At 36.1% G+C, this 24,264-nt stretch overlaps 4 protein-coding genes and 1 pseudogene across 6 annotated transcripts; 4 read left to right on the top strand and 1 right to left on the bottom strand.

Moving 5' to 3' along the window:
* Positions 1–1,367: 1,367 nt before the first annotated feature.
* Positions 1,368–4,495, top strand: LOC113767525 (annotated as a pseudogene).
* Positions 4,496–5,786: 1,291 nt separating this feature from the next.
* On the top strand, positions 5,787–8,701 carry LOC113767524 (methylecgonone reductase-like). Its single transcript, XM_027311645.1, has 4 exons — positions 5,787–6,109; positions 7,502–7,745; positions 8,053–8,232; positions 8,444–8,701. Exons 1-4 carry the CDS (start codon positions 5,787–5,789, stop codon positions 8,666–8,668), a joined length of 972 nt encoding a protein of 323 aa, XP_027167446.1. The 3' UTR covers positions 8,669–8,701.
* A 3,256-nt stretch (positions 8,702–11,957) lies between these two features.
* Positions 11,958–12,320, top strand: LOC113768966 (methylecgonone reductase-like). The gene has a single exon (XM_027313464.1). The coding sequence runs from the start codon at positions 11,958–11,960 to the stop codon at positions 12,318–12,320; it is 363 nt and encodes a 120-aa protein (XP_027169265.1).
* Positions 12,321–12,597: 277 nt separating this feature from the next.
* Positions 12,598–15,995, top strand: LOC113767520 (methylecgonone reductase-like). The gene is made up of 4 exons (XM_027311642.1): positions 12,598–13,068; positions 14,224–14,467; positions 15,162–15,341; positions 15,530–15,995. The coding sequence occupies exons 1-4, from the start codon at positions 12,731–12,733 to the stop codon at positions 15,752–15,754; spliced, it is 987 nt and encodes a 328-aa protein (XP_027167443.1). The 5' UTR covers positions 12,598–12,730; the 3' UTR covers positions 15,755–15,995.
* Positions 15,996–16,130: 135 nt separating this feature from the next.
* On the bottom strand, positions 16,131–22,886 carry LOC113767519. 3 transcript variants are annotated; one of them, XM_027311639.1, is made up of 12 exons: positions 22,693–22,886; positions 22,508–22,595; positions 22,281–22,380; positions 21,993–22,142; positions 21,237–21,368; positions 19,876–20,026; positions 19,753–19,791; positions 19,604–19,678; positions 18,651–18,716; positions 18,049–18,113; positions 16,921–17,011; positions 16,131–16,476 (listed from the first exon to the last, which is right to left on the bottom strand). In XM_027311639.1, exons 1-12 carry the CDS (start codon positions 22,819–22,821, stop codon positions 16,453–16,455), a joined length of 1,110 nt encoding a protein of 369 aa, XP_027167440.1. In that variant the 5' UTR covers positions 22,822–22,886; the 3' UTR covers positions 16,131–16,452. The 3 variants fall into 3 exon arrangements, with proteins under 3 accessions (XP_027167440.1, XP_027167441.1, XP_027167442.1); XM_027311640.1 differs by having other exon boundaries at positions 18,657–18,716; XM_027311641.1 differs by lacking the exon at positions 19,753–19,791.
* Positions 22,887–24,264: the final 1,378 nt, after the last annotated feature.

The raw sequence follows: 24,264 nt of genomic DNA, 5'->3' as shown, positions 1-24,264 counted from the left end.
TCTATACTTTGATTTTAAAGTGTTCTTGCAGTGTGTACATGTTTTTCAATTTATATACTTATATTTCCTCTTTTATTATGTGTTTAGAATCTTACTAAATGGATCGGCGAGAACGTAGACGGGGACGTGGGCATGGGTTTCGGCAACCCCGCACTCCCGAGAGAGGTGAGGGATCCGCAACTAGTCCAAACCAAAACCCTAGAAACGAAGAAGGTGACCAAGTGACTACGGCCATTAACCGCATAATCAATGTTCTCGAGTATTTAGTTGAGCGCCAAGACCCTGAACCAGTCAACCAACCTAGGAATCAAAAGAAGGGTGAGGATAGAACCCTAGAGTGATTATTGAAGTTCGCTCCATCTAAGTTTCATGGAAGGTCTGATCCCGAGGTAGCGGAGAATTAATTGAAAATAATGGTGGAGATTTTTGCTGCCTTAGATTATGCCGAGAAAAAGCAAGTGAATTTTGTCGTTTTTCAGTTTGAGAGAGCAGCCCGCTCGTGGTGGAACGTTGTCAGGGCAAAGTGGGAAAGAGAACAAACCCCTTGAACTTGAGCAAACTTTGAGAGGGAGTTCAATGCCAAATTCCTTCCGCCTATGATACAAGAAAAGAGAGAGGATGACTTTATTAAATTGAAACAAGGGTTACTGAGTGTGACTGAGTATGAGGAGCGGTTCACTAAACTTTTCAAATTTGCCCCTGAGCTTGTGATCACAGAACAAAAAAGGATAAGGAGGTTTATTCAGGGGTTGAATGTAGAAATCCAAGAGTCCCTAGCAGCCGCCCAAATCACAACTTTCACGGATGTTTTGGAAAAGGCATAGAGAGTAGAGATTGCTAAATCTCAATCTATAACTTTTCACACTAGAAAGAGGGGTAACCCAAGTGACATCCTTGGATCGTCTGAAAAGTCCACCCAACCCCTTAAAATGGGAAGAAGGGCTGGAGGAGTAAGAATTTAAATTATAAAAATAATAAAATTTTTAAGTTAGTGATTCAACCGACTATATTTTTTTTGATTCACCGATTAAACCATCATATCGTTGGCTAGTTAACAAATTTATTATATAACTAGTTTAATTAGCAATTCAACTTATCCTACGATCAGTTCATCGAGTTGATCGATTCGACCATCGATTCGAGTCGGATTTGATAACTGTGGTTGGAACCTCTGTACATGCATCAAGCGAGGATTGAGTTGAGTCATAGACCTGGCACGCCCAAATAGACTTTTAGAAGTCTTTCCCAACCAACTCCGCTAACCCGCCTTGGGTTGTTTTCGTGTTTTGACCGGTGCGTGCCAATCACGGTGCGTGAAGGCGAAGACAAGGAATTCACTATTCAACATACGCTAAATCATACACACAAACATAAAAGGCCTGGATAAACACAACCGCTATACTACAACCCCATCTCTCACACCCCTCTTTCTTTTCATCAATTTGAGACGAGATAACTGCCTCATATTATCTTCTTGCATTTTCTCCATTAGGACAACTACATCAGAGACCATGGAAAAAGCTGGAGAAACAATCCCAGAAATAGTGTTAAATACAGGCCACAAAATGCCATTGGTGGGGTTAGGATGTGCAGGTCAGCCTTTGCCACCATCAGAACAACTAGTATCAATATTTATTGATGCCATGGAGATTGGGTATAGGCATTTTGATACAGCAGCATTATATGGCACAGAGGAGGCCCTTGGTAAAGCTGTGGCTAAAGCACTAGAGATTGGATTAATTAAGAGCAGGGATGAATTGTTCATCACTTCTAAACTTTGGTCTACTGATGCTGATCATGACCTTGTTCTGCCCGCTCTCAAACAAACTCTTGGGTACTTTCCTCATCACCATATGAATCTCTTTTTTTTCCCCTTTTTTTTTTCTAATTCTTATAATTTTTTCCCTTATCTAATACCTGAATAAGAATATTCATGCATAGATATGAGCATGTAAATATATTCTATACCATGAAATTTCTGGTGCCTTGGTCTTGAGTCTTATGACTGAAGAAGACCTGCGTGGTTCTTGATTAGAACAGGTATTTTTATATTTAACTCTTTGATTCTTTTGGGAGTAGCACATAGTTTTCCGACATTGTTTTTCCCCAAATTTGGACTTTTTCATCGGTTGTAACTCCATTAAGAGTATCTGAAATAGAGATTATCACTTTCCATGGATGGATAGAAGTACAACGTTTAGTCCAGAGGAATGTTTGGAGAGGAAGGGGGGAATAAGGATGGGGATGAAGCCAATTGATTTTTCAAGCTAATCATACTAATTAGGAATTTTTGTTCTGTCAAAAAAAATTTGTGGATTTTTGTGGTGGTATGAAATATCTCAAAGTCTTCTTGATATCCCCGCCATCATGTATGTCGTCTTGCTGGACAGACTACAAACTAGGATGCTTGTATTATAGGTTAATTTCACTTGGCACCCTTCAAATACATTTACATTCTAATTTTGGTCCTAAACTTCAAAATGGGACATTTTAGGGATAAAATTTGTCCCACTTAAGTAAAATCTTCAATGAAAGTGAGACATATTTTATTTTTAAGTAGGATAAATTTTATACTTTAAGGACTAAAGTGAAACAAATTTATACTTTGAAGATTTAAATGTGACAAATTTTATACATCAGAGATTAAAGTAGGACAAATTTTCTATTTTAGGGATTAAAGTGTTGTACTCTAAAGTTGAATGACCAAAGTAAAAATTGGAGTATAGTTGAATGTGTAAAGTGCAATTAACCCTTGTATTATCGCATCATCTTGACTATTTAATCAGACAATCACTAGTAATTAAGGTACTTAATCTATTGCAAATTTTTAGCAGTTTAATGAATTTGGGATACACTAACGACCATTACTGAACTGTTGAACTCTTTTGGAAAGGATCTTAAATGAACATGAACACCCTGTACGACACTAAAACTCATATGTGATATTTTGAGTACTGTTCATATGGCCCGTACCTGTCACTAAAATCAAAATCACTTGACTATAAGAGCCTTGCATTCAAAGAAAAAAAAATTGATCATTTTCATTGTTCTCACTGACAATGGCAGGGAATATGATCAGGAGAAATTATTCGTTTCTTTGATTCATCCACCAAGAAATTTTGTTTTCTGATACATGATTGACTTGCTCTTTCTTGTCATAATTCTTCTTTGCTAGGAAGTTGGGGCTAGAGTATTTGGATCTTTATTTGATTCACTGGCCTCTGAGGCTAAAGCAGGGTACTTCGGTGTCCAATTTCACCAAAGATGCAATTCTCCCTTTTGACATGCATGGAACGTGGAAGGCCATGGAAGAATGCAGCAAATTGGGCTTGACAAAGTCTATAGGTTTGAGCAACTTCACCTGTGAAAAAATCTCCAAGCTCCAAGAAAGTGCTACCATCCTTCCAGCAGTTAATCAGGTGATTCTTTTTTTTGTTTTTTTTTTCTTGGAATTGGGTTAATGGGGTTCGAGGTAAACTGCAAATCTTGAGAGTAATACCGGCAATTTCATAGTTTACCAGTTAACTGAGTTTTGTGGACAATAGACATGTAATTTGATAGTGGAATTAGCAAGCAGCCCGTTTGAGACTTTTTCTCTTTTACCTTCTTTGAAATTAACCTCGCCAACATTGGCCACTATAGTGGAATGCATGATGGAATTTTCGAATGAAAAATTTTCAGGTGGAGATGAATGTTGGTTGGCAGCAGCGAAAATTGGTACCATTTGCCAAAGAGAAAGGAATTCACATAATGCTGGTCTCCTCTTGAGTATGGTACTCTTGGGTAGCAATGCAGTCATGAAACCAAATCATCAAAAATATTGCTGACTCAAGAAACAAGACGGTGCCACAGGTCCTGAATTATTATGACTGCGTGCAAGAAAGTTGAAAAAAAAAAAAAACACACACACACACACACACACACAGATACATATATATATATAGACACACACACACACACACACAGAGATCAAACAATATATTATGAGGCTCAATCATGTTAATTAATGTAAGTAGGTTGCACTGAGATGGGTATATCAGCAAGGAGCAAGCGTCATTGTGAAGAGCTTCAGCAAGGAAAGGATGAAACAGAACCTCCAAATATTTGATTGGGAACTTACCAAGGAAGAAATGGATCAAATTCTGCAGATTCCTCAGCGTAGAGCCCCCGGAACGGAAGCGCTTGTTGATCCAACAGGGCCATACAAATCTTTAGAGGAATTTTGGGATGGCGACATCTGAATTTCTGGACAATGTGAACTTCAACTCTACCATGATGATCAACTTTATTTTCTGGGGCAAATTCCAATGCCGTTAGGGTATTCTCAAATCAAATAGGGAAGCAGCCCAACCCAACATCGTAGTGACTTATCTTTTACCAAAACACCATAATAGGTTTGATTATCAGTTGTCAATTGTTGGATTGTTTAATATTTCTTTTTATAAAGATTTAAAAACAAATAATCAACAGGAAAAAGAAATAAAATGATTATGTAGAGAGTAAATAGCACAAAAGATCACCGAGTATTTAAAATTGCATGGTTTGGTCATTAAACTTTTTTTTTTTAAATCTGAAAAGGCCATTCAACTCTTGAAAGTGTAATTTTCAAAAGAAAAATTTTAATATTTTTCGTGATTACATTTTTCAATCTCCTTTTTTATTTTACATCCGTCAAATCGTTACAGTATATTTTTTTACAGAAACTCCAAAAAATAGCAATCCAGACGAGACCTAATTTTATTTTTTGTCATTTTCTCAAATTCAGGCGTTAAGGTGCAAAGTTACTTACATGACATACATGAGCACTCTCTAACTTCTAAGCTAAAAAAAATGATATACGAGCACTTTTTATCAAATATTAATGTCTAAGTTTTAGAAAAATAATTGCACTTATGTACTAATTGCGGGGGGCCGGGCCAACTCCATTTTATTGGCTAAGTGTTGTGTACTCGCTATTCTTGATTAAACAGCCAATTGGACAAGTCAAAACGGGGCTTCCTTTTTATTCTTTGGGGCCAAATTAAGCACGGAAAGCAAAGTTTTTTCACATCAAAGTATACCTTAACGTAGAAAGCTAACTAATTAGTAACTTTTTAAGGTGCACCTATCTCTTTCCCTAGTCTCCAAAATGTACTAAAACAGAAAATGAAAAGGGTTGGAATATTCAAAAAAAAAAAAAGAGAATAAATTTAACTAAAAAAGACAAAAGTCAAAGCAGCAATTAATCAAACAAGTTGTCGAACACGTATAAGCATTCATGTGTTTAATTAGTCGTAAAAATGTGCACACGAAGAAATGCACTTTCAATTTATCAACTATCAGATTTCTTGAACGAGTGATTGCCTTCAACCTAATCAGGTAATATCAATGCCTAGCAATTTTAAAACAAATGGCAAGTAGACTAGTACCAAAAAAAAAGAAGAGGATAATACTAGTGGTAGACGTTTTTCAATTCGTAGTGGTCCTTTTCTTTTTTTTAGGCAATTGGTAGTGGTCCTTTATTTCCGTCTTATTGTTGCCCTTTTCTCGAAACGTCATGTTTTTCATTTTCTTGATTTTCTTTCCTTCTTTGCCCCGTGGATACCAATCACAATTAGAAAAAGGGTAAGTATGAATGAATTTATGATGTTACTGTACTATCAATATATAGGGAACCGTCAGGATCCCCACTTCTTCTCACCCCTCTTTTCATCAATTGAAGATAACTGCCTTTTGACAGAAGTTTCTTCTGTAAATTCTTGCATTTTTCTCCATTGATTTCCATTAATACAATTGTGCCAGAGACGATGGAAAAGGTTGAACAAAAAATCCCAGAAATAGTGTTAAACTCAGGCCACAAAATGCCAGCGGTGGGCTTAGGATGTGCCGCGCATCCTTTGCCACCATCAGAGCAATTAGTAACAGCTTTTATTGATGCAATGGAGATTGGATACAGGCATTTTGATACAGCAGCATGTTATGGCACTGAGGAAGCTCTTGGCATAGCTGTGGCTAAAGCATTGGAGATTGGATTAATTAAGAGCAGGGATGAATTGTTTATCGCTTCTAAGCTTTGGTGTACCGATGCTGATCATGACCTTGTTCTGCCTGCCCTCAGACAAACTCTTGGGTACCATTCTCATCACCATTTGAATCCCTTTTTTCCCTTTCCTTTGGGTCAAAGTTGATGTGCCTTAAACTTGTAAAAAAAAAAAAAATTGCTTAAGGCATCCACAATGATTTACACTCTTTAGAGTGTAATCCAAATGCACGTCAGCATTCCACTTTCTCCTCTTTTATTACACTTCCACTCACAATGAATTACACTCCACAAGATATAATAGCATGGGTCCATAATTAATTTTTTAATTAATGGGTAACCCACCAATAACTCATCTTTTGCACCAATTACTCCTCTTTTAATAATTTTCTACCCATCCAATGCGTGTAATGGGTATTCTACCCAACTCCATGATGCGTGTAAATTGGGCATGACCTTGTATTACACACCATACATATATGTATATATATATTGTTTCCCTCATTAATGTTGCCTCTCAAATTGGGATATATTTATTGCTTATAATTACATTAATTATTTTTGAGATAGGTGCTATGCATCACTTCTACAAGTATAACGTGCAGTAGATTGTATGAATTCAACTCAAGTAATTTCTCACGCTGAACATGCTAATTAAGGATTCTTGTGGTGATGTGACTGATGTTGATGTTGGGTCTCAAGTCTCAACCATATTTGAATCACATTATGATGTTTATTAATCTTCTCCGCCATCATTTACGTCCTGTTAAGAAAAAACTTTGATACTTGTACATCTTTTTTACCACAGCAATAACATTCCTATAACCTAATTTATCTTCATCTGAAGGGAAAGGGGTCTAAAGAAACTGTGTAAGACGCTAACGGGTATACAGACCTGACTATACCAAAAGAATGTTCTGACACCTCATTTGAATTTTTTTCAAAGCAGGTGGGGTGATTGCAAATCAGGATACATATTACCCCACTATCATTCCCCAACATGCATTAACTAAAGGAAGAAAATAAACTAAGATACATGCTTGTATAATAATCTCACCGAATTTATCATATAAATATACATTTATCCTGTCAAATAAATACAAACACTCATGATTATTGCTCTCCCCTTTACGAATATTCATTGGATACTTGTTAGACAGGTCATATCTTTAATACCACTTCTAAGAACCTAAAGACTACATCCTGGTGGGGCTGCGGATGTAATGTAGTTTGTTGCTACTAAAGCACGTATTAAGTTGACGACTTTCGCATTATAAATGGATGTGTCTTCTAGTGCTATTGCAGCTGATTAACCACAAGTTACCTCATGACTATGAATTTGCCACTATAATCAAACTGACAATGCAATGAAATACAAGGAAAAATTATTGTTTCTTCAATTTATTCACCAAGAGTTTTCTTTTTTTTTGTTTTTGATACATTATTGACTTACAAAACTTACTTATAATTCTACTTTTGTAGGAAGTTGGGGCTAGAGTATTTAGATCTTTATCTGATTCACTGGCCGGTGAGGCTAAAACACGGTGCTCAGATGTTCAGTCTCGCCGAAGATGAAATTCTCCCTTTTGATATGCATGGAACGTGGAAGGCCATGGAAGAATGCAGCCAATTAGGCTTAACAAAGTCCATAGGTTTGAGCAACTTCACCTGTGAAAAAATCTCTAAACTCCTACAAATTGCTACCATCCCTCCAGCAATTAATCAGGTAAACTGTAGCTCTTCAGTGAGAAATCAGAAATCTCACAATTACCTGATTAAAATATACTAGCAGTAACGGGATCCACCATTTAGTCTAATGACCTATATATAAATTTTTTACGGTTGCATATAATTGATAATAAAATGGCATAAAAAACCGAATTAATTACAGAAAATTTGGGTGATTTTGATAGTTAAACTGACCCTTGCTCTTTATACGATGTCCATGTTCGACATCTGTTAACACCAAGGTCCATCAGTTCCCTAGACTTTTTTTTTTTTTTTTGAGAATGAGATTGAAAGTTGTTTTTCAGGTGGAGATGAATGTTGGTTGGCAGCAGCGAAAATTAGTACCATTTGCCAAAGAGAAAGGAATTGCTGTAAGTGCTTGGTCTCCCCTTGGATCTTATGGTAACTTTTGGGGCACCAATGCAATCGTGGAGAACCCAATTATCAAAGATATTGCAGCTTCAAAGGGCAAAACCGTGCCACAGGTCCTCACTTATTCGAATGAAAATTTTAGTAGTGAATCTACATATGTATATATGCATGGGACTTTGTCTTTTCCGTTATATATCAATATTGTCCATGTTTATAAATCTAAACATTCCCACAAATTACACACAATATATAATTCATCTGTGTGTGTGTGTGTGTGTTCTGGCACTAACATGGACACTCAATCATGGCAATTGATGTAAATAGGTTGCATTGAGATGCATATATCAGCAAGGAGCAAGCGTCATAGTGAAGAGCTTCAACAAGGAAAGGATGAAACAAAACCTCCAAATATTTGATTGGGAACTCACCAAAGAAGAAATGGATCAAATTCTGCAGATTCCTCAGCGGAGAGGCTTTTCTGGGGATGTGTTTGTTCATCCAACCGGGCCATACAAATCGATAGAGGAGCTTTGGGATGGCGACATCTGAATTTATCGTTCTTATATTTCTGGTGTTTATCGTTTCTATAAAAGAATAAGTCATACTAGAAGCTAATCTAAATCTATCGATCCAGAGGCACCTTGAAGAAATTTAGGTTGCAGAAAAATGAATTCTCAAACGGATGGACTCACTATAAACACAACATTATCTTTTTTTTTTTTTACCCTCTCGCTCCTTGTTACACTTTTTCCATCCCAACTATCAGCTACAAGATTTGAACCTTGAACTTGATAACAAGGGAGACAATACATCTACCTCTAAATTGTGTAAACTTTTGCCTTCAAAATTTCAAATTTTACTAACAACTAAAGAATGACCCCACCTCCGGCAGATAAAAGAAGAACCCGTAGTATATTTTCATGTAGTATATTTCTTGACTTCGCTTCATTGAGCGCCAGGCTCCAATAAAGCATAATGATTGGATCAAGTAGTATGAATTTGGATCAAGTTTGACCGATAGAGAAAAAAAAAGGTATCAATTTGTAATCAGTACATGCATGCATGCCAATTATTACTCAAAACTGGTAGCACAAGAAATTGCACACGTCTAGATATTTATGTGCATGTTAACATAGGCAAAGTGTACAATCAATCATAAAGATGTACACACGAACAAAAACAAAACATGAGTTCTCTCTCGTTCTATTGGTGTACAGTCATGGCCATTAACTCCATAGACAATCAATTAATTCTTTTCAATCTTCGCATTAAAGGGAATTTCAAAACTTTTGGTACATAAAATAATCGTAAAAAATTGTTATCTAGTTGTTATTGTTGTAAAATACTATATAGTTTTAACAAAATTCACACAACTGTCATACTGGTTATTAAAGTTTTTCAACAAAAACTTTTACCTTAAATCGTAGTAATTGTCCCCTAACCTTGGGTCCTAATTACTCTGCGATTGCTTGGAAACAATTTGGCAATTTGACAGTGGTCTTAGTATCACATATCACGCCTTTAACATACCCTTCTTCATTTTCTTTCTTTTATAACCCTCTTGAATATTAGGTTTCAGAGCTAAAAAGGGCAATTGAACCCACTATATACTCTAACGTCTTTGTTTCTGTCTTTCTTTCTTTTTCATTTGTGAAAACCTTTATGATATGTTCTGCCCAAAAAAAAAGGATAGTTTTGCCACAACTTTTTAAATTTCTGTATGGATACATAAAATATGGAATACAAATGACGTTTCTGCGCAAGCTCAAGCTTATTAATAACTGTCTCCAGCTTATTAATAACAGAAAAAATGGTTGGTTTCAATAGTTCAAGTGATTCTTACTCCTTTTTGTATGATGTCCACCATTCATGTTCGACACTAGGCAATTCATATGTCCCATATCTTAACTTTTTTATATTGAAAATCTTATACTAATCCACATATAACTTAGACGACAAAATCAAACCCATCTTTTTTATTTTAGAGATTTTTATATTTTTACCTATTACTTAATAATATTGTGATTTACAGTCTTTTCTTATAGGCAAACTCTTTTCATACAATGTTAGCATGCTTGCATAAAATACACAAAATCAAAAAACACCTATACTTCCATAAATTGCCAGAACATGTGCATAAAACATATTACACTGTCAAATGCTTAGCCCTAATCCTAAGGCTATTTGGAAACTTGTGTGTACAGATTAATGCAGTTCTCAAAAACTATTTTTGTAGATGAAGTGTACAGTAACACTTCAAAAATAACTCCAAAACATACACAATCTCAAATACACCTAAAAATATAAATCAATAAAATGTTTATATCCCTTTTTTTTCTTTCACCCGCCATCACCCATCGCACACTGCCATCACTACCTACTACTGCCATCATCACCTTCTCTCTCCTTCTCTCTCATCTCTCTGCCTCTTTCTTTTTTCTGCCTTCTTCTCCCTTTTCCTTCCCCCTCCCATCCCCTTCCTTCCCTCCCCTCTTCCCCTCCCCCTAGAACTTCCCTCACATTTTAGGTTGCAACTAGAGGGTCACAGTCAGAGTTTCCTCTGATCGTGTCCAGTTGGAGGTCATGATCAAAGAGGGGGCTATGCGATGAGTCGTGACCAACTAGGATTGAACCCATCCAAGAGTTTCCTCCAATTAGGATTGAACCCATCCAAGAACCAGTCGAATCCATCCAAGAATCGAATGATGTCATCATGATGTCATAAATATATTTAATTTTAAAAATTAATATATTATGTAAATTTTCTAAAAACATATTAATACTAAGAAATGTAGGTTAAATGTATGCTTGATGTTTCTAAGATACTTTACAAGAAAATACAAATAAGATAGTATAATTAATACATATTCAACAAGTTTAGAACCAAATTGGAGGGTTTATTTGAAAAGTAATACAAGAATTTAGGGCCGTAGCTATAAGTTCTAAAATGTTTCTTGATGTAATAATAGGTTTCTAGTACTCTAGGGGTCAAATCATAAAATTGATAAAATATTTCTAGGTGAATTTTTTTACTTTCTTTTTTTTTATGATCTATAATTTTTTAACTTAGATCTTCCATTGGAGTTGTTTGAGAGAGATTTATGGTAGGATATGTAAAGAGATTGTGAGAGTAGTTAAAAGAAAGAATCAAAAAAGGAAAACAAAAAAGATAAAAAAAAAAAAGGAAAAGATAGAAAAAACCCGGTTCCAAGCTGTTCTTCTGGTTTCCGGTCAAACCCGATTTTTGATCGAATTTGACCGAATTTTTGTTTGATGATTTTTTAAGACAACTCGGATTGAATGCCTATCTGATTCTCGATTCAACTGATTGAACCGATCAGTCCGGTCCAAGTTTCAAACACAGGTTGTTGACTCAAAAAAAAAAAGGACTAGTACTAGTAGTATACTTTTTTTTAAATTCGTAGTGGTCCTTTTTTTCAGGTAATTGATATTGTCCTTTATTTCCTTCTTATTGTTACCCTTTTCTCCAAGTGTCATATTTTCATTTTCTAACTATTTTGTTGTTAGTATAGGTTAGAATAGGAGTAGAAGTAGAAGTAAAGTAGATGTTGCCGTTAGACAAAAAAAAAAATTACTATTTGGTTGTTGATTTTCTTTCCTTATTTGCCCAGTGAGTGCCAATCACAATCAATGAAGGTGAGTACGAATGAATTTATGATGTTACTATACTATCTATATATAAGAAACCTTCAGGAACCCCACTTCTCCACAACCCTCTTTTCATCAATTGAAGGTAACTGCCTTTTGACAGAAATTTCTTCTATAACTTCTTGTATATTTCTCCATTAGCTTTCATTAGACAATTATGTCAGAAACAATGGAAAAAGTTGAACGAGACACCCCAGAAATAGTAGTGTTAAACTCAGGCCACAAAATGCCAGTGGTGGGCTTAGGATGTGCCGCACATCCTTCGCCACCATTCGACCAATTAGTATCAACTTTTAATGATGCAATGGAAATTGGGTACAGGCAGTTTGATACAGCAGCTTGTTATGGCACCGAGGTAGCTTTTGGCAAAGCTGTGGCTAAAGCATTGGAGATTGGATTAATTAAGAGCAGGGATGAATTGTTGTCACTTGTAAATGTTATTGATGCTGATCGTTTCGCACAATTCTCCATGATATCAACTGCCATTGATTCTTGTTTACTTGTCTCGAAGCTAAAACATGGTAGTAATTGATTCGCAATTGATTTCCAGGCTCGAAGCAAAACAAATGGAAGTAGGAGACTAGTAGTATACGTTTGCTAGTGGTCCTTCATTAATGCCCCCTCGTTCTTGGACTTTTCCAAAATGTCAAAAGTATCATTTGCCAATTTCGTGGTGGTTGGATTTCTTTCTTTCTTTCTTTCTTTGCCCAATGCGTGCCAATCACAATTTATCAAGATAAGTATGAATCAACAATTCATGACATGTATGCTATCGATGATGTACGAGAGACCTTTTATCAACACCAATCACTAGTCCGCAGCAACCCCACTTTCGAACACTCCTTTTTCATCAAGTGGAGATGAGATAAGATAATTGACTAGATAGAAACTTCTTGCATAAAGTTCTTGCATCTTTCTCCATTGATTTCCATTGGTAAAATCATGCCAGAGACAATGGAAAAAGTTGAACAAAAAATCCCTGAAATAGTAGTGTTAAATTCAGGCCACAAAATGCCAGTGGTGGGCTTAGGATGTGCCGCACATCCTTTGCCACCATTAGAGCAATTAGTATCAACTTTTATTGATGCAATGGAGATTGGATACAGGCATTTCGATACAGCAGCATGCTATGGCACAGAGGAGGCCCTTGGTAGAGCTGTGGCTAAAGCACTAGAGATTGGATTAATTAAGAGCAGGGATGAATTGTTCATCACTTCTAAACTTTGGTGTACTGATGCTGATCATGACCTTGTTCTGCCTGCCCTCAAACAAACTCTTGGGTACTTTCCACATTTATTACAATTTGAACGTTCATCTTTCTTCATTTTTTGGTTAAATTTGATACTTCTTAAATAGGTATACTCATGCATAGATGTGTGCGTGCATATAAATATTTTACATGTTCTTTATTATATATTGGCCATGACCCTTGGCTTGTCCTGTCTGATTAATTCCTTGTATCAGTCCAGATTTTCCTATGTATATCTATATATCTTGCTGTCCCGTCATTTTCCCCCCTTCTGTTTCTCCCCAAATTGGGATACTATTATCGGTCAACAACTACTACAGCAACCCGTCTTTGATATAGATGTCATCACCTCTACAAATAATACGTTGTGTAGTAGGTTAGGATATAAAGCCAAGTAATTTATCAAGTCAAACATACTAATTAATTATGGAATTTTGTGGTGAAGTGAATAGGATAGATCAGTCTCAACCATATTTGTTACTTGACTGCAAACGAGGATGCACATTGCCCCACTATTATTTGCTACTCGGCATTAATGAAATCTCTCAACAGGTAGATGGCACTATCCGTAATGGGGTCTCTCCAGCAATGTTCCGTCTAATTGATGTAATTTTTAAGACAATTAGTGTAAACTCGTGCAGTTTTAATGTAACGGTACTCCATCCGTTCCACTTTGATGATCTTATTTTTATTTTTACATAATTTAAGAAAAATTAATTAACTTTATTAGAAAAATAAATCTAACCTACTATTTTCCTAAAATATCCTTACATTAAATTTTCCTCTCTGTGTGTGTGTGAATGTATGTCTTGTAACCTTATACATACTTTTGAGGACATGATATGATAACTGTTGCACATCATAAATCACAAGCTGTATCAATTTAGTATTTTTTTTTTATAAGTTTTGCAATATTGAAGAAACTGGTGCATGTCTATTAAAGTGGTGACAAATACTTAGTTGTCACAAAAATTCACAAACCATGTATTGTGAGTTGAAACTAAAATTATTGCATCCCCTGAACAAAGGTCCTGACTTCGCCATTGGACAGTACCATGGAATAAGCTTGTTTCTTCAATTTTTTTTTTCTTGATATCATTATTGTTTCTTCAATTTGTTCACTGAGAATTTGTTTTTCTAATACATTATTGATTCACTCTAGTTTGGAATAACTCTACTTCGGTAGGAAGTTGGGGCTAGAGCATTTGGATCTTTATTTGGTTCACTGGCCAGTGAGGGTAAAGCACGGTGCTGAGAAGTTCAATTTCGCCAAAGATGAAATTCTCCCTTTTGATATCCATGGAACGTGGCAGGCCATGGAAGAATGCACCAAATTAGGTTTGACAAAGTCCATCGGTCTGAGCAACTTCACTTGTGAGAAAATCTGTAAACTTCTAGAAATTGCTACCATCCCCCCAGCAGTTAATCAGGTAACATTTCTTTCTTCTATTGAAAAAAAAAATGGTTGGATTCAAGATAAATGGCAAGTTTTGAGACTCTGAACTCGAAATTTTCGTAGTTTACTAGCTAAATTGAGTATTGGAAACAATTCAGTGATTTGATAGTGGTCGTAGTATCAAGCCTAGAACTTCTCTTCTTTTTTTTTTTTTTTTTTACTTTCTTTTAAAACCCTCTTGAATATTATGTTTCATAGCTAAAAAAGGTAATTGAACCCACCATGTACTCTAATGTCTTTGTTTCTTTTTCATTTGAGAAAACCTTTATAATATGTTCTACCAAAAAAGGATAGCTTTGCAATAACTTCTTAAATTTTTTTTTGACACGATAAATTATACGCTTACTGTATTCTCAAGCTATACTAAGAGACACGATAGATTCTACAATTGCTCCTACTCCTAGACTATACTAAGGGACACAAAATCAGAACAACTCTACTTTCACAAAGTAACCCAACTAGATTATATAGAAGGTTAGAGGAAACGGTTCATCTCATCTACATCAGAGGGGTGCGTTGCTATACCTTCAGAATTTTTTTAATTACACGGTAGGAGAATTGAACCCCAACCTATAACCAATAAGGGCATTTTACATAAATATAAAGGGTTGATCAGCTACTATATTGGAATGGATATGGATGATAGAATGAGATTAAAAGTTTTTCAGGTGGAGATGAATGTTGGTTGGCAGCAGAGAAAATTGGTGCCATTTGCAAAAGAGAGAGGGATTCGTACATGTGCTTGGTCTCCTCTTGCATCCTATGGTGGTCTTTGGGGCCACAATGCAGTCATGGAGAATCCAGTGATCAAAGATATTGCTGCCTCAAAAAGCAAGTCCGTGGCACAGGTCCTCAATTCTCATCACATTTGCTAAAAATGAAATTTTTAGTGGTGAATATAAAGAACATTAAAATGTCTATAGATATATACATATATATATATAGGATTTGTCTTTTCATTTCTCAGATTTACACACAATATATGATTCACTAGCATGGACATTTATTTATCTGATCATGTTAATGTTGTAAACAGGTTGCTTTGCGATGGATATATCAGCAAGGAGCAAGCTTTGTTGTGAAGAGCTTCAACAAGGAAAGGATGAAACAAAACCTCCAAATATTTGATTGGGAACTCACCAAGGAAGAAATGGATCAAATTCTGCAGATTCCTCAGCGGAGAGGCTTTGCTGGGGAAGTGTTTGTTCATCCAGCCGGGCCATACAAATCGGTCGAGGAACTTTGGGATGGCGACACCTGAATTTATCGTAGTTTTATTGGAGTCAAGTTTTTAGTAGTTGTGTTACTTAGAAGTACGTATTTTGTTTGGTGATTGTTGATGTAAGTCTGGTAGGTTATAAACAGGATATTAGTTTAGAGTATTTTCTTAATGGAGTCCTAAAGAGTCTATAAGGTTATACTGTAGCGTGATGTACAAGTCCTAAACTCCCAGCTTTGCTTAGTGTTCAACATCTTGCAGAGGGTACTGCTACAGAAAGTAATGACACAGAATACTGCGCATCGCTCTCCGAAAGTACATCTACAGAAGACAACATACATTAATCAAGGAGGAAAAAAGAAGCAAAAGACAACTATCCTCGAAATTTTGGGACAAAGGAAGTAACAGAACTTGGAATAATAATAATATCTTGCAGAAGTACTCATATTAGGCAAAGTGAGTGCCTTAACTAAGATAATGCAGTCAAAGCAGTCCTGCAGTCGAATAAGATATATACAACCAGCTTCTCCTATCAAAAATTTCTGAAGAACGAAACTAGAGCTGTCTATGTGTACTATATACAATAGCCCGATTAAATAGTGGAACCACCTTCCCAGTTGTAACCTGCGGATAACTTTTCAGCAAATACCTTCCAACGTGAAGCAAAACAAGATGTCAGTTCTGACAAGACGTGCTGTACAATTTTCACAGGCCGCTCTCAGTTAATATCATGTGGATACCTATTTGGTGTGGAGGATGCGAATCTGAAGCCAATCATTAAAGAAAGGACATATCAAAACAGCAGATCAAATGCATGTAAAACCTTATTCGATAAACCTTCCATTGGGTCTTAAACCACAATCTCAAAATAAAAGGCACTCGAAGACTAACTTCCAGTTTGACACAACATGTCAAAATCAAAGTTCCTTTTATCCTAAAAATCAAATCAAAATATAATTCTCTGTAAAGTCTTAATTCAACAAAATAATGCAAGAAGAACTCAATCTAAGTACATTAACTACAACTTTCATTTGTATTAAATTTGTGGGAATGCAGGAAAGATAACACATGACTTGTAGAGATTCAAGGTTAGGTAATATTGACTCAAGAAAACAGCTTACTGATGATTATTCCCATGCTTCTAATTTGAACCATCATGTACAATGAATCTAAATGACTTAGGATATGCAGGCATGGCCACAGAATACCTGTGCTAATGCATAGATGGCCCGCAGGATTCTAGCATAATCAGTTCCGAGCATTTGAACGACAACATCTGCGAGAAAAGTTCCCCAGAGCCTGCAGAAATCATAGTTTAAGCAGAAGTCAAGCACAATCTGCATAACAGATGCTAGAAACTGAGGACCAAAGCTTTAAAAGCTAATTATTTTGAAAAATTTTCTAAACTTCAACTTCACACCCTCTCATATTTCTTGTTAAATCATTTTTTTCAGCTTTCAACTACCCCTTTCAAACTTATGATTTCTCTAAACACAGCTAAAAATTTCTCGTTACTTGGTCTGCTCCCTTATTTTTCTGGTAGTAGTTGTTTCCTGATTCTGCTGGACTTACTCGTCATGACTGTAAATAGTTTCTATATTGCGCAGCCTACATCATAAACAAGGACAAGAAAAAACCCACATAACACAATAATCATCCTCAAAACATGCACGTCTCAAAGGAAGCCTAAATTAGTTAACAAGATGCAATTAGTCATTCGCTAATTACATAAGAGGAAATAATTCTAGATGCTGGATCTATATCCAAGAGCTCTACTGCTTTCTCATACCTGATTACAAATGTAACTTCCTGTAAAACAGAGTAACATAATTCTTTGCACCTTTCGAGATGCTTTGGCAGCCTTACTGTGAGAAGAACATTCCTCTCATTTGGTTTGTTGTTTTGTATCCACAAGAAACACTCAGATGTTAGCACTGGTATCATCAGTACAATAACTACCATTTGTCATCACATCATGAATCTTGTATTGTCTGTAGAAATTGTGAAGAAGAACATTACCCTCTCTCTCCATTTTTTTTATCACTTTGAAGGCTATAAAATCAGACTGAAAGGTACTTTCTGGTGAAACTTGGCATATCAGAATTCTAATTATTTTAGCTATGCCTTAATTTTCTTCTCGGGGCAAGATGTTTAGCAACACAATGGATACCCCACTATCACACGGTAAAATAAGCAATTTGAAAGAATAGCCTCAGGCCAGATGTTGAAGTTTGAAGGATTTGGATGCACGAAATCAATAATGCAAAAATGCAGACAAAATATGTTTGCAATCAACACAAAGGTAACAAATTCTCCCAGTTAAAAAGAGATATTACATTGGGCCCAAAAGTGTCATCATACTCCTAATCCCCAGATATCGGGAGGCTGCACCTGCTACACTCTGTCAACAATCACAAAAGGAAACTTTAGAATGAAAACATCATATTACTGGCTTTCCTACGGTAGCCAAAATCACTTTCTGTAATTCAAACCTCAGATTACTGCATATGAGTTGAATTTACAAATGGAGATCATATGGTGCATCAAATTGTTAAAATTTATTGTGTTTATTTGTAGAGATAACAAATTCATACTCATCAGAGCTAAAAGACCGGAGCCTTCATATGCACTTACATCCGCAGACCATTTTCCGAGGGTTCCTACTTGCCAGAAGTAAGTAATTGAAGGATGCTTTTGTGTATGATGAGAGAGAGACAGACACAAGGGAACCATTTCATTCTATGTAATATTCGCAATATTTCAACAATCAGTACAGGTATTACTTGTCCAACCTAATGGTCTATCAACAATCTCTATAGGTATAAATTGTGTATGATCTGGTGATCCTACATCATTTCCAGATATACCACCCAAATGGTGCAGCTAGTTATCAGCCATTTGAAGCATTGTTTAATTAGTCAGAGAGTTGGTATGACACCTTTACCTGCTTTGCAGCATGCAAAGCCGCTCTGGATTCAAGATTGACAGCTGCCAACTTTGCCCCCTGGAAACCAACATTTTTCAGGAACCTTGGTCAGTTTAAGCCAGCAATCTTACAAAATGAGATCCATTCAATCATAATTGAAATGCTAAACAGCACAACTTCCTTTTCCTCAATTTTTTCCCAATTTTATCACAAGGATGATATCACCCAAGTACACAAGGTAACTTTCATACATCTTGGCAAAGACTTCAGAACTATCAATCACCACTTATACATATAAAAGATGATGAGACAGCAAGCTGCAAAATATTAACAAAGGTACCCAGTAAGCAAACCAATTAGGCCACTTTTTTGCATGTCCTCAAGCTAGGTAGCACACATACTGTCCCCAACACAAGAGTAAGCAACAAAAAAATGTGTCTAGCAACAGCGTATACTCTGGTAAGAATACCAAAATATTATAGGCCCTCTTTCTCAAGAGCTGAAAGATTATAGCAATCCAACCTTTGTCCTGACAAATCATAACACAATCACCAGGTAAAGGATAGCATCACATACATTTCTTTAGTTGGATAAAATGTCTCTTGTTAATCCAGCCATTAACCAGTTATTTCATAAACGTCAGTAACTCAATATTAGGTGGTCAATCAAGTATTTGTAGCCTACTACTCCAGTTGTTAACAGTTTGTAAAATTAGATGTGCCTTTATACTCCAAAAGAAAGTGACAGACTAAAATTTTGACTGCAGAAACAGTCATCAACAATTTAAGTAGTATGCAAATCTTTTTAGATCCCAATATCAACTTATGCAGCACAGGTAAAATATACTTGGTATGCTAAATTTTATGTGGAACAAAATATTGAGGAGCTTTTAGAGAATGAAACAGTTTTTGGTGTCTATTCCAGCACAAAATCCGAAGCTGTTCAATATCAGTAAAGCATAATACCTCTTTAATCAATTCATTCTTCAGCTGATACTTGGCAGCTTCCTGGAACATCTTTCCAGATAATCCTTTTGCTAGCTACAACAATGAGCTACCTCATGGTAACAAATGATAAAAAAATTTGCAGCAAACAACCTAGGACTAAATCTCACCAGCTCATACAATTTGCCCAGTGTGAGCACCCCGCCACCCTAATATTACAATCAAATTAAGAACTATACATGGAAAATGATCATTAAGAAAACCAAGTACAAATTAATGCAAGTAGCAAAAACCTTCAATATCATTGATCTGAGATCGGCAGCCCCATCCCTTAAAGCAGTAGCTGTTTGGACCTTCCACTGACTGAGTCCATGTTCTAAAGTACCATTGCCATCAGAATTTTTCACATTTTCCTGTGACCCATTTAAGCTGCCAGATGCTTGTCTATATAAAGCCACAAGTAAATCATTGGTATATGTCAGTAATTAAAAATGCTATAGTGATCTCGAGGATATGAAGAAAATTATGTGTTCATAGTTTTATTTCACTGCAGATGCGGAAAAACAAGAAAATCTGTTGTTTACAACTAGAAAAGCATTATTAGACACTTATTGATTACTTGCAGGACTTCAATCTCATTAGATTATATAACATGTGCATAAGTCAAACACTTAAAGTCCCACCAGCAAGGCAATAAATTAATTTTCATCCAACTCTTAACCAAATGTGATTAATTTCTCAAAATCTTGTACCAGATTACATCTTGGGAATTTATGATAACATTGTGAACTAGATGTTGCTTTCTAGAGGAGAAGACTAGAGAGAGAAAAAGAGAATTTAGTTCTTGAGACGATTTTAATCACTAGATGCTTCAAAAGAAGAAAGAAAAAAGAATTCCAGTTTGATCCACAGCTTTTGAAACCGAGGAGAAAACGAAACTATGAATGCACGATGTCTGGAACATATTTTGTCAATAACTTCTTTATGATCGATAAAATTTCATCAGCCGAAGGCTCAGAAATTGACACACAGATATGTTCTAATAGAAAAGGTTCATTTTTGTTTAGTCTTAGATATCAGTACAGGATTTCAGCTCCTATTCTTATAGTTTCAACCACAAAAATGTCCATGGCTGAATGGCTAAGGCATCATCTCATTACTAGTAAAATCATCAGTTCAGTTCAACTCCTAAATGAACTCTGATATCCACCGCTCTGAATTTTATCAGCCATAGACTCAACTGATGAGTTTTTACATATATCATGAATTATGAACATTAAGAACTATATAGGTATTGAGATTATATTGGGCTGAGAAGAAGCTTTAGAGTAATTAGGCCCAATAACTAGACCACTGTACTTTATGGGCTTAAATTTCATTGCCAGGATACAAGCATCTATCCATCAAAGTCTTCTGCAGAAAATCTAATAGCCAGCAATGATGCAAACAGCCGGCACATTCCAAAACAAGAATTTACAAAGCAACGAAGAAGAAGAACAGAAGTCAGCAAAAAATTTCTTGCCACAAGTTCCATAGCAGACTGTGAGTGAAGTATGCTTGTTCAAATAATGTCCCATCAGCTAAGAACTATATTATCTGCTCAGAAAGTTGATTGAAAACTGCAAGCATAAAAGAACTGCACCACATTATATACCCTGAATAGTCTTGCAGCATGTGAAGAAAAATCTCTGCTTCTAGATCCTCGGTAGCCAATTTAGATGAACAAGGTATATTTAACTTTTTCCTCACTCCAAGAAGTATGTTCCTATAGGAAGGCCTCCAACCCCTACAGCAGCACAAGCCAAATCGAGTCACTCAAAGGAGCTCAACATGACATCCAGTAAACCTCTTGGGGAGAAAAAAAAAAGGAAAAAAGAAGAAAAGAAGAAAACAGAATTTGATCAGCAATGATTACAGGCTTCATTACCAAAGAAGCACGAGTTCACCAAAAAATGATGCCAGACTACAGTACATACTCCACCAAAGAACACTGAATAAACCTATAGGTATCAAGCATTCAATATTAAGCAACAGCAAACGGTTGAATTCACTTGGTTGCATTACAAAATTTTGGCCTCACAATACCAAATGAAAATAAGCATTCACTGAACATTTGCCTAAAAACAAAAATACACGTGCAAATTTCATTCTTCTATTCATTTAAACAGAATAGTCCAACATGAGAGAGGGAGGGAGGGTGGGATTATGATGTTCATCAACTTTATAAAACCCAACTTAGAACTTATTTTGCTCAGCTTATTACAACAGTTGGAGTAAATTTCAGCAGAGAACTTACTGAATAACGAAGCTTAATCACTTTATTGCACAGAAATTCACATTCCTAAAAATTTAACAACATTATTATAAAGTCAATTTTCATTAACCACAACTAGCAAGGTTAAAAAGTAACCTCAAAACAGAGCGCGCATCGGCAGCAAGGTACAAGAATCTCTTCTCCAACATGGATATATACTCATCTCTTTCCTCCGGGTCCACTCCAATCATATAGTAATCAATATCTTCCTTTTTTGCAATCGACTTCAATAACGGACTAAAATAACTGCAAACACACTCAAAATTAGCCCCCAAAACCAAAAACAAAAATTTAACACATCCTCCAATCACACACTTCTGCTCAATGAAACAATAACAAAACAGTACAAAAAGGAAATATGCAAAACAAGAAAACAAAAAGCACCTTGTACCAAATAAAATTTGCTCAAGCTCATATAATTCAGCGTCTGTAGCAAGCTCAAGCACGTACCGAAGCTCTCGATCATAGGTACTATCACTAAATTCTGTAACAGGAAAACAAACCAACAATTTTTTTCCAGCATTTTCTTCAATGCAGCATGCAATTTTAAAAAATTAATCAGAGGAAACTACAAAGAAAATGTCTCTTCTTTTCTTATTTTTCTGAAATACCTTGCGGTTTTGTTGTAATTGAGTACTGAGGACGGCGAATGAAAAGCCCTGTTTGATAATGCTGACCCAGCCGGAACTTCAGAAATGTCTGCAGGAAACATCTTTTCATGTAACACTGAATTATAGACAAACAAACTAAAGTGCATGTTTTCGAGTGTGTGTGTGTGTGTGAAAAGTAGGCTTACTGTGGGGTGGGAGAGAGGGGAAAAGGGTGGTTTAGGGAAGAGAAGGTGATGACGGGGAAGAGAGGGGTATTGAGGGAATTCAGGGAAGGGGAGGCCATGGAAGCTAGTGGCTGCGGCCAATGGAGACATATTGCTTGGGATGACGGCGGAGGCCGGCGGAGGAACGCCCAGTCGAATTTGACTAAAGTAGACCACTTAATTCACCAGTCTTCTCCGCTCAAACCACTAGTTAATTGTGTTATATATGTGGTTAAAAAAATCTAAAAGGACTTTTATTCGAAGGCGTAATTTTTGACAGAGTTGGAATCACGCTTTCTTTCCATGTTCGGTTGAAACAGGGTAAGGCCGTTGCCGTCCGTTAATTTTTTTTTTGTCAATCGGCACTTATTTATTCTACACCTACACCTGTTCCTACTCTAACCTATTCTAAATGGAAGGATCCAACTGAACTTAGTGAAAAATCGACGGAAACTAAACCACTGTCGAATCAGACGGGTGCACTACACACCCATATGAATTTAAGCCACTTAAAATAGCAAACCACGTATAATGACAAGTAGTGGGAGGCAAGATTATTGTCCATTAATCATCCCAAACAACGCCACTCAACGCTAGTAGCGTCGAGGGCACTAAATAAACTCGTAAGATTAAGTGAACCACGCCTTTAGGTTTTATATCCTTCGAAAATCATGCCCAGTTGAGGCTTGTCCTATTAGAAACCATGAGATGTTTTTAAAAATAATAGTAGTAATAATAATGATAATATTCTACCAGACTCCAACCTTTAGGTGTTAGCAACTTAGCATGCGCAAATCGGATAAAGTCGTGACCAAAAGTTGCTAAGTGGATCTGTTATAGGATCCTTTGTGGAAGGCTTTCAGCCCATTCAGCGTATTACTTTGGTCGAATTTAAGTTTGATGGTTCAAGAAGAAGTAAAATTATATGCATATCTAACTTCAGTCGCGTGCTTGATAGTTGACGGTAGAAAGGGCATGAAAAAGGATGGGAGGGTAAAAAAAAAAGGGCAGTTGTGTACAAGATTTCGAGACTTTGAACCCCTTTTTTCTTCTTTTAAGGGTATGCCACAGACTAGACTATTAAACTCTTTCTTTTGCAAATTTTATATAACTCATCCAACTATGTTAATGTTCCCTTCTAAAAAAATAATGGAAGTTGTTGAATTGAAGATGATGGGCATATATCCCTCAGCACGGTTGCATCAATGATGAAATGGCTCGAATCTGTAGTTTCAACATTCAACCCCTTTTTCCCTGGCAAAGGCTTCTGCTCCTCCATGACCAGCCTTCCATTTCCTCCATGCCACATGTTCTTAGTGTAGAGATTCACTGCCAGTTTTGCAAGTGCTATACCAATTTAGGACCCTCTACTTTTACCACTAAACCTTTTTGTTTAGTTAGAATGGTCATTCAACTAATTACAATATACATTTTCTGATCGAAAAATCATACGTTTTCATTAATTGAATGGCTAAAAGTGAAAGTTTTATTTGTTTAGACCGATGATCATATACCGATGATTTACAAGTGATGCAAGAAATGCTTGCCTATGAA

The sequence above is a fragment of the Coffea eugenioides genome, chromosome 4, assembly GCF_003713205.1.
Source record: "Coffea eugenioides isolate CCC68of chromosome 4, Ceug_1.0, whole genome shotgun sequence".
NCBI classification, from domain to species: Eukaryota; Viridiplantae; Streptophyta; class Magnoliopsida; order Gentianales; family Rubiaceae; genus Coffea; species Coffea eugenioides.
The sequence above is the reverse complement of the archived record's forward strand: the minus strand, read 5'-3'. Positions and strand labels throughout refer to the sequence as shown.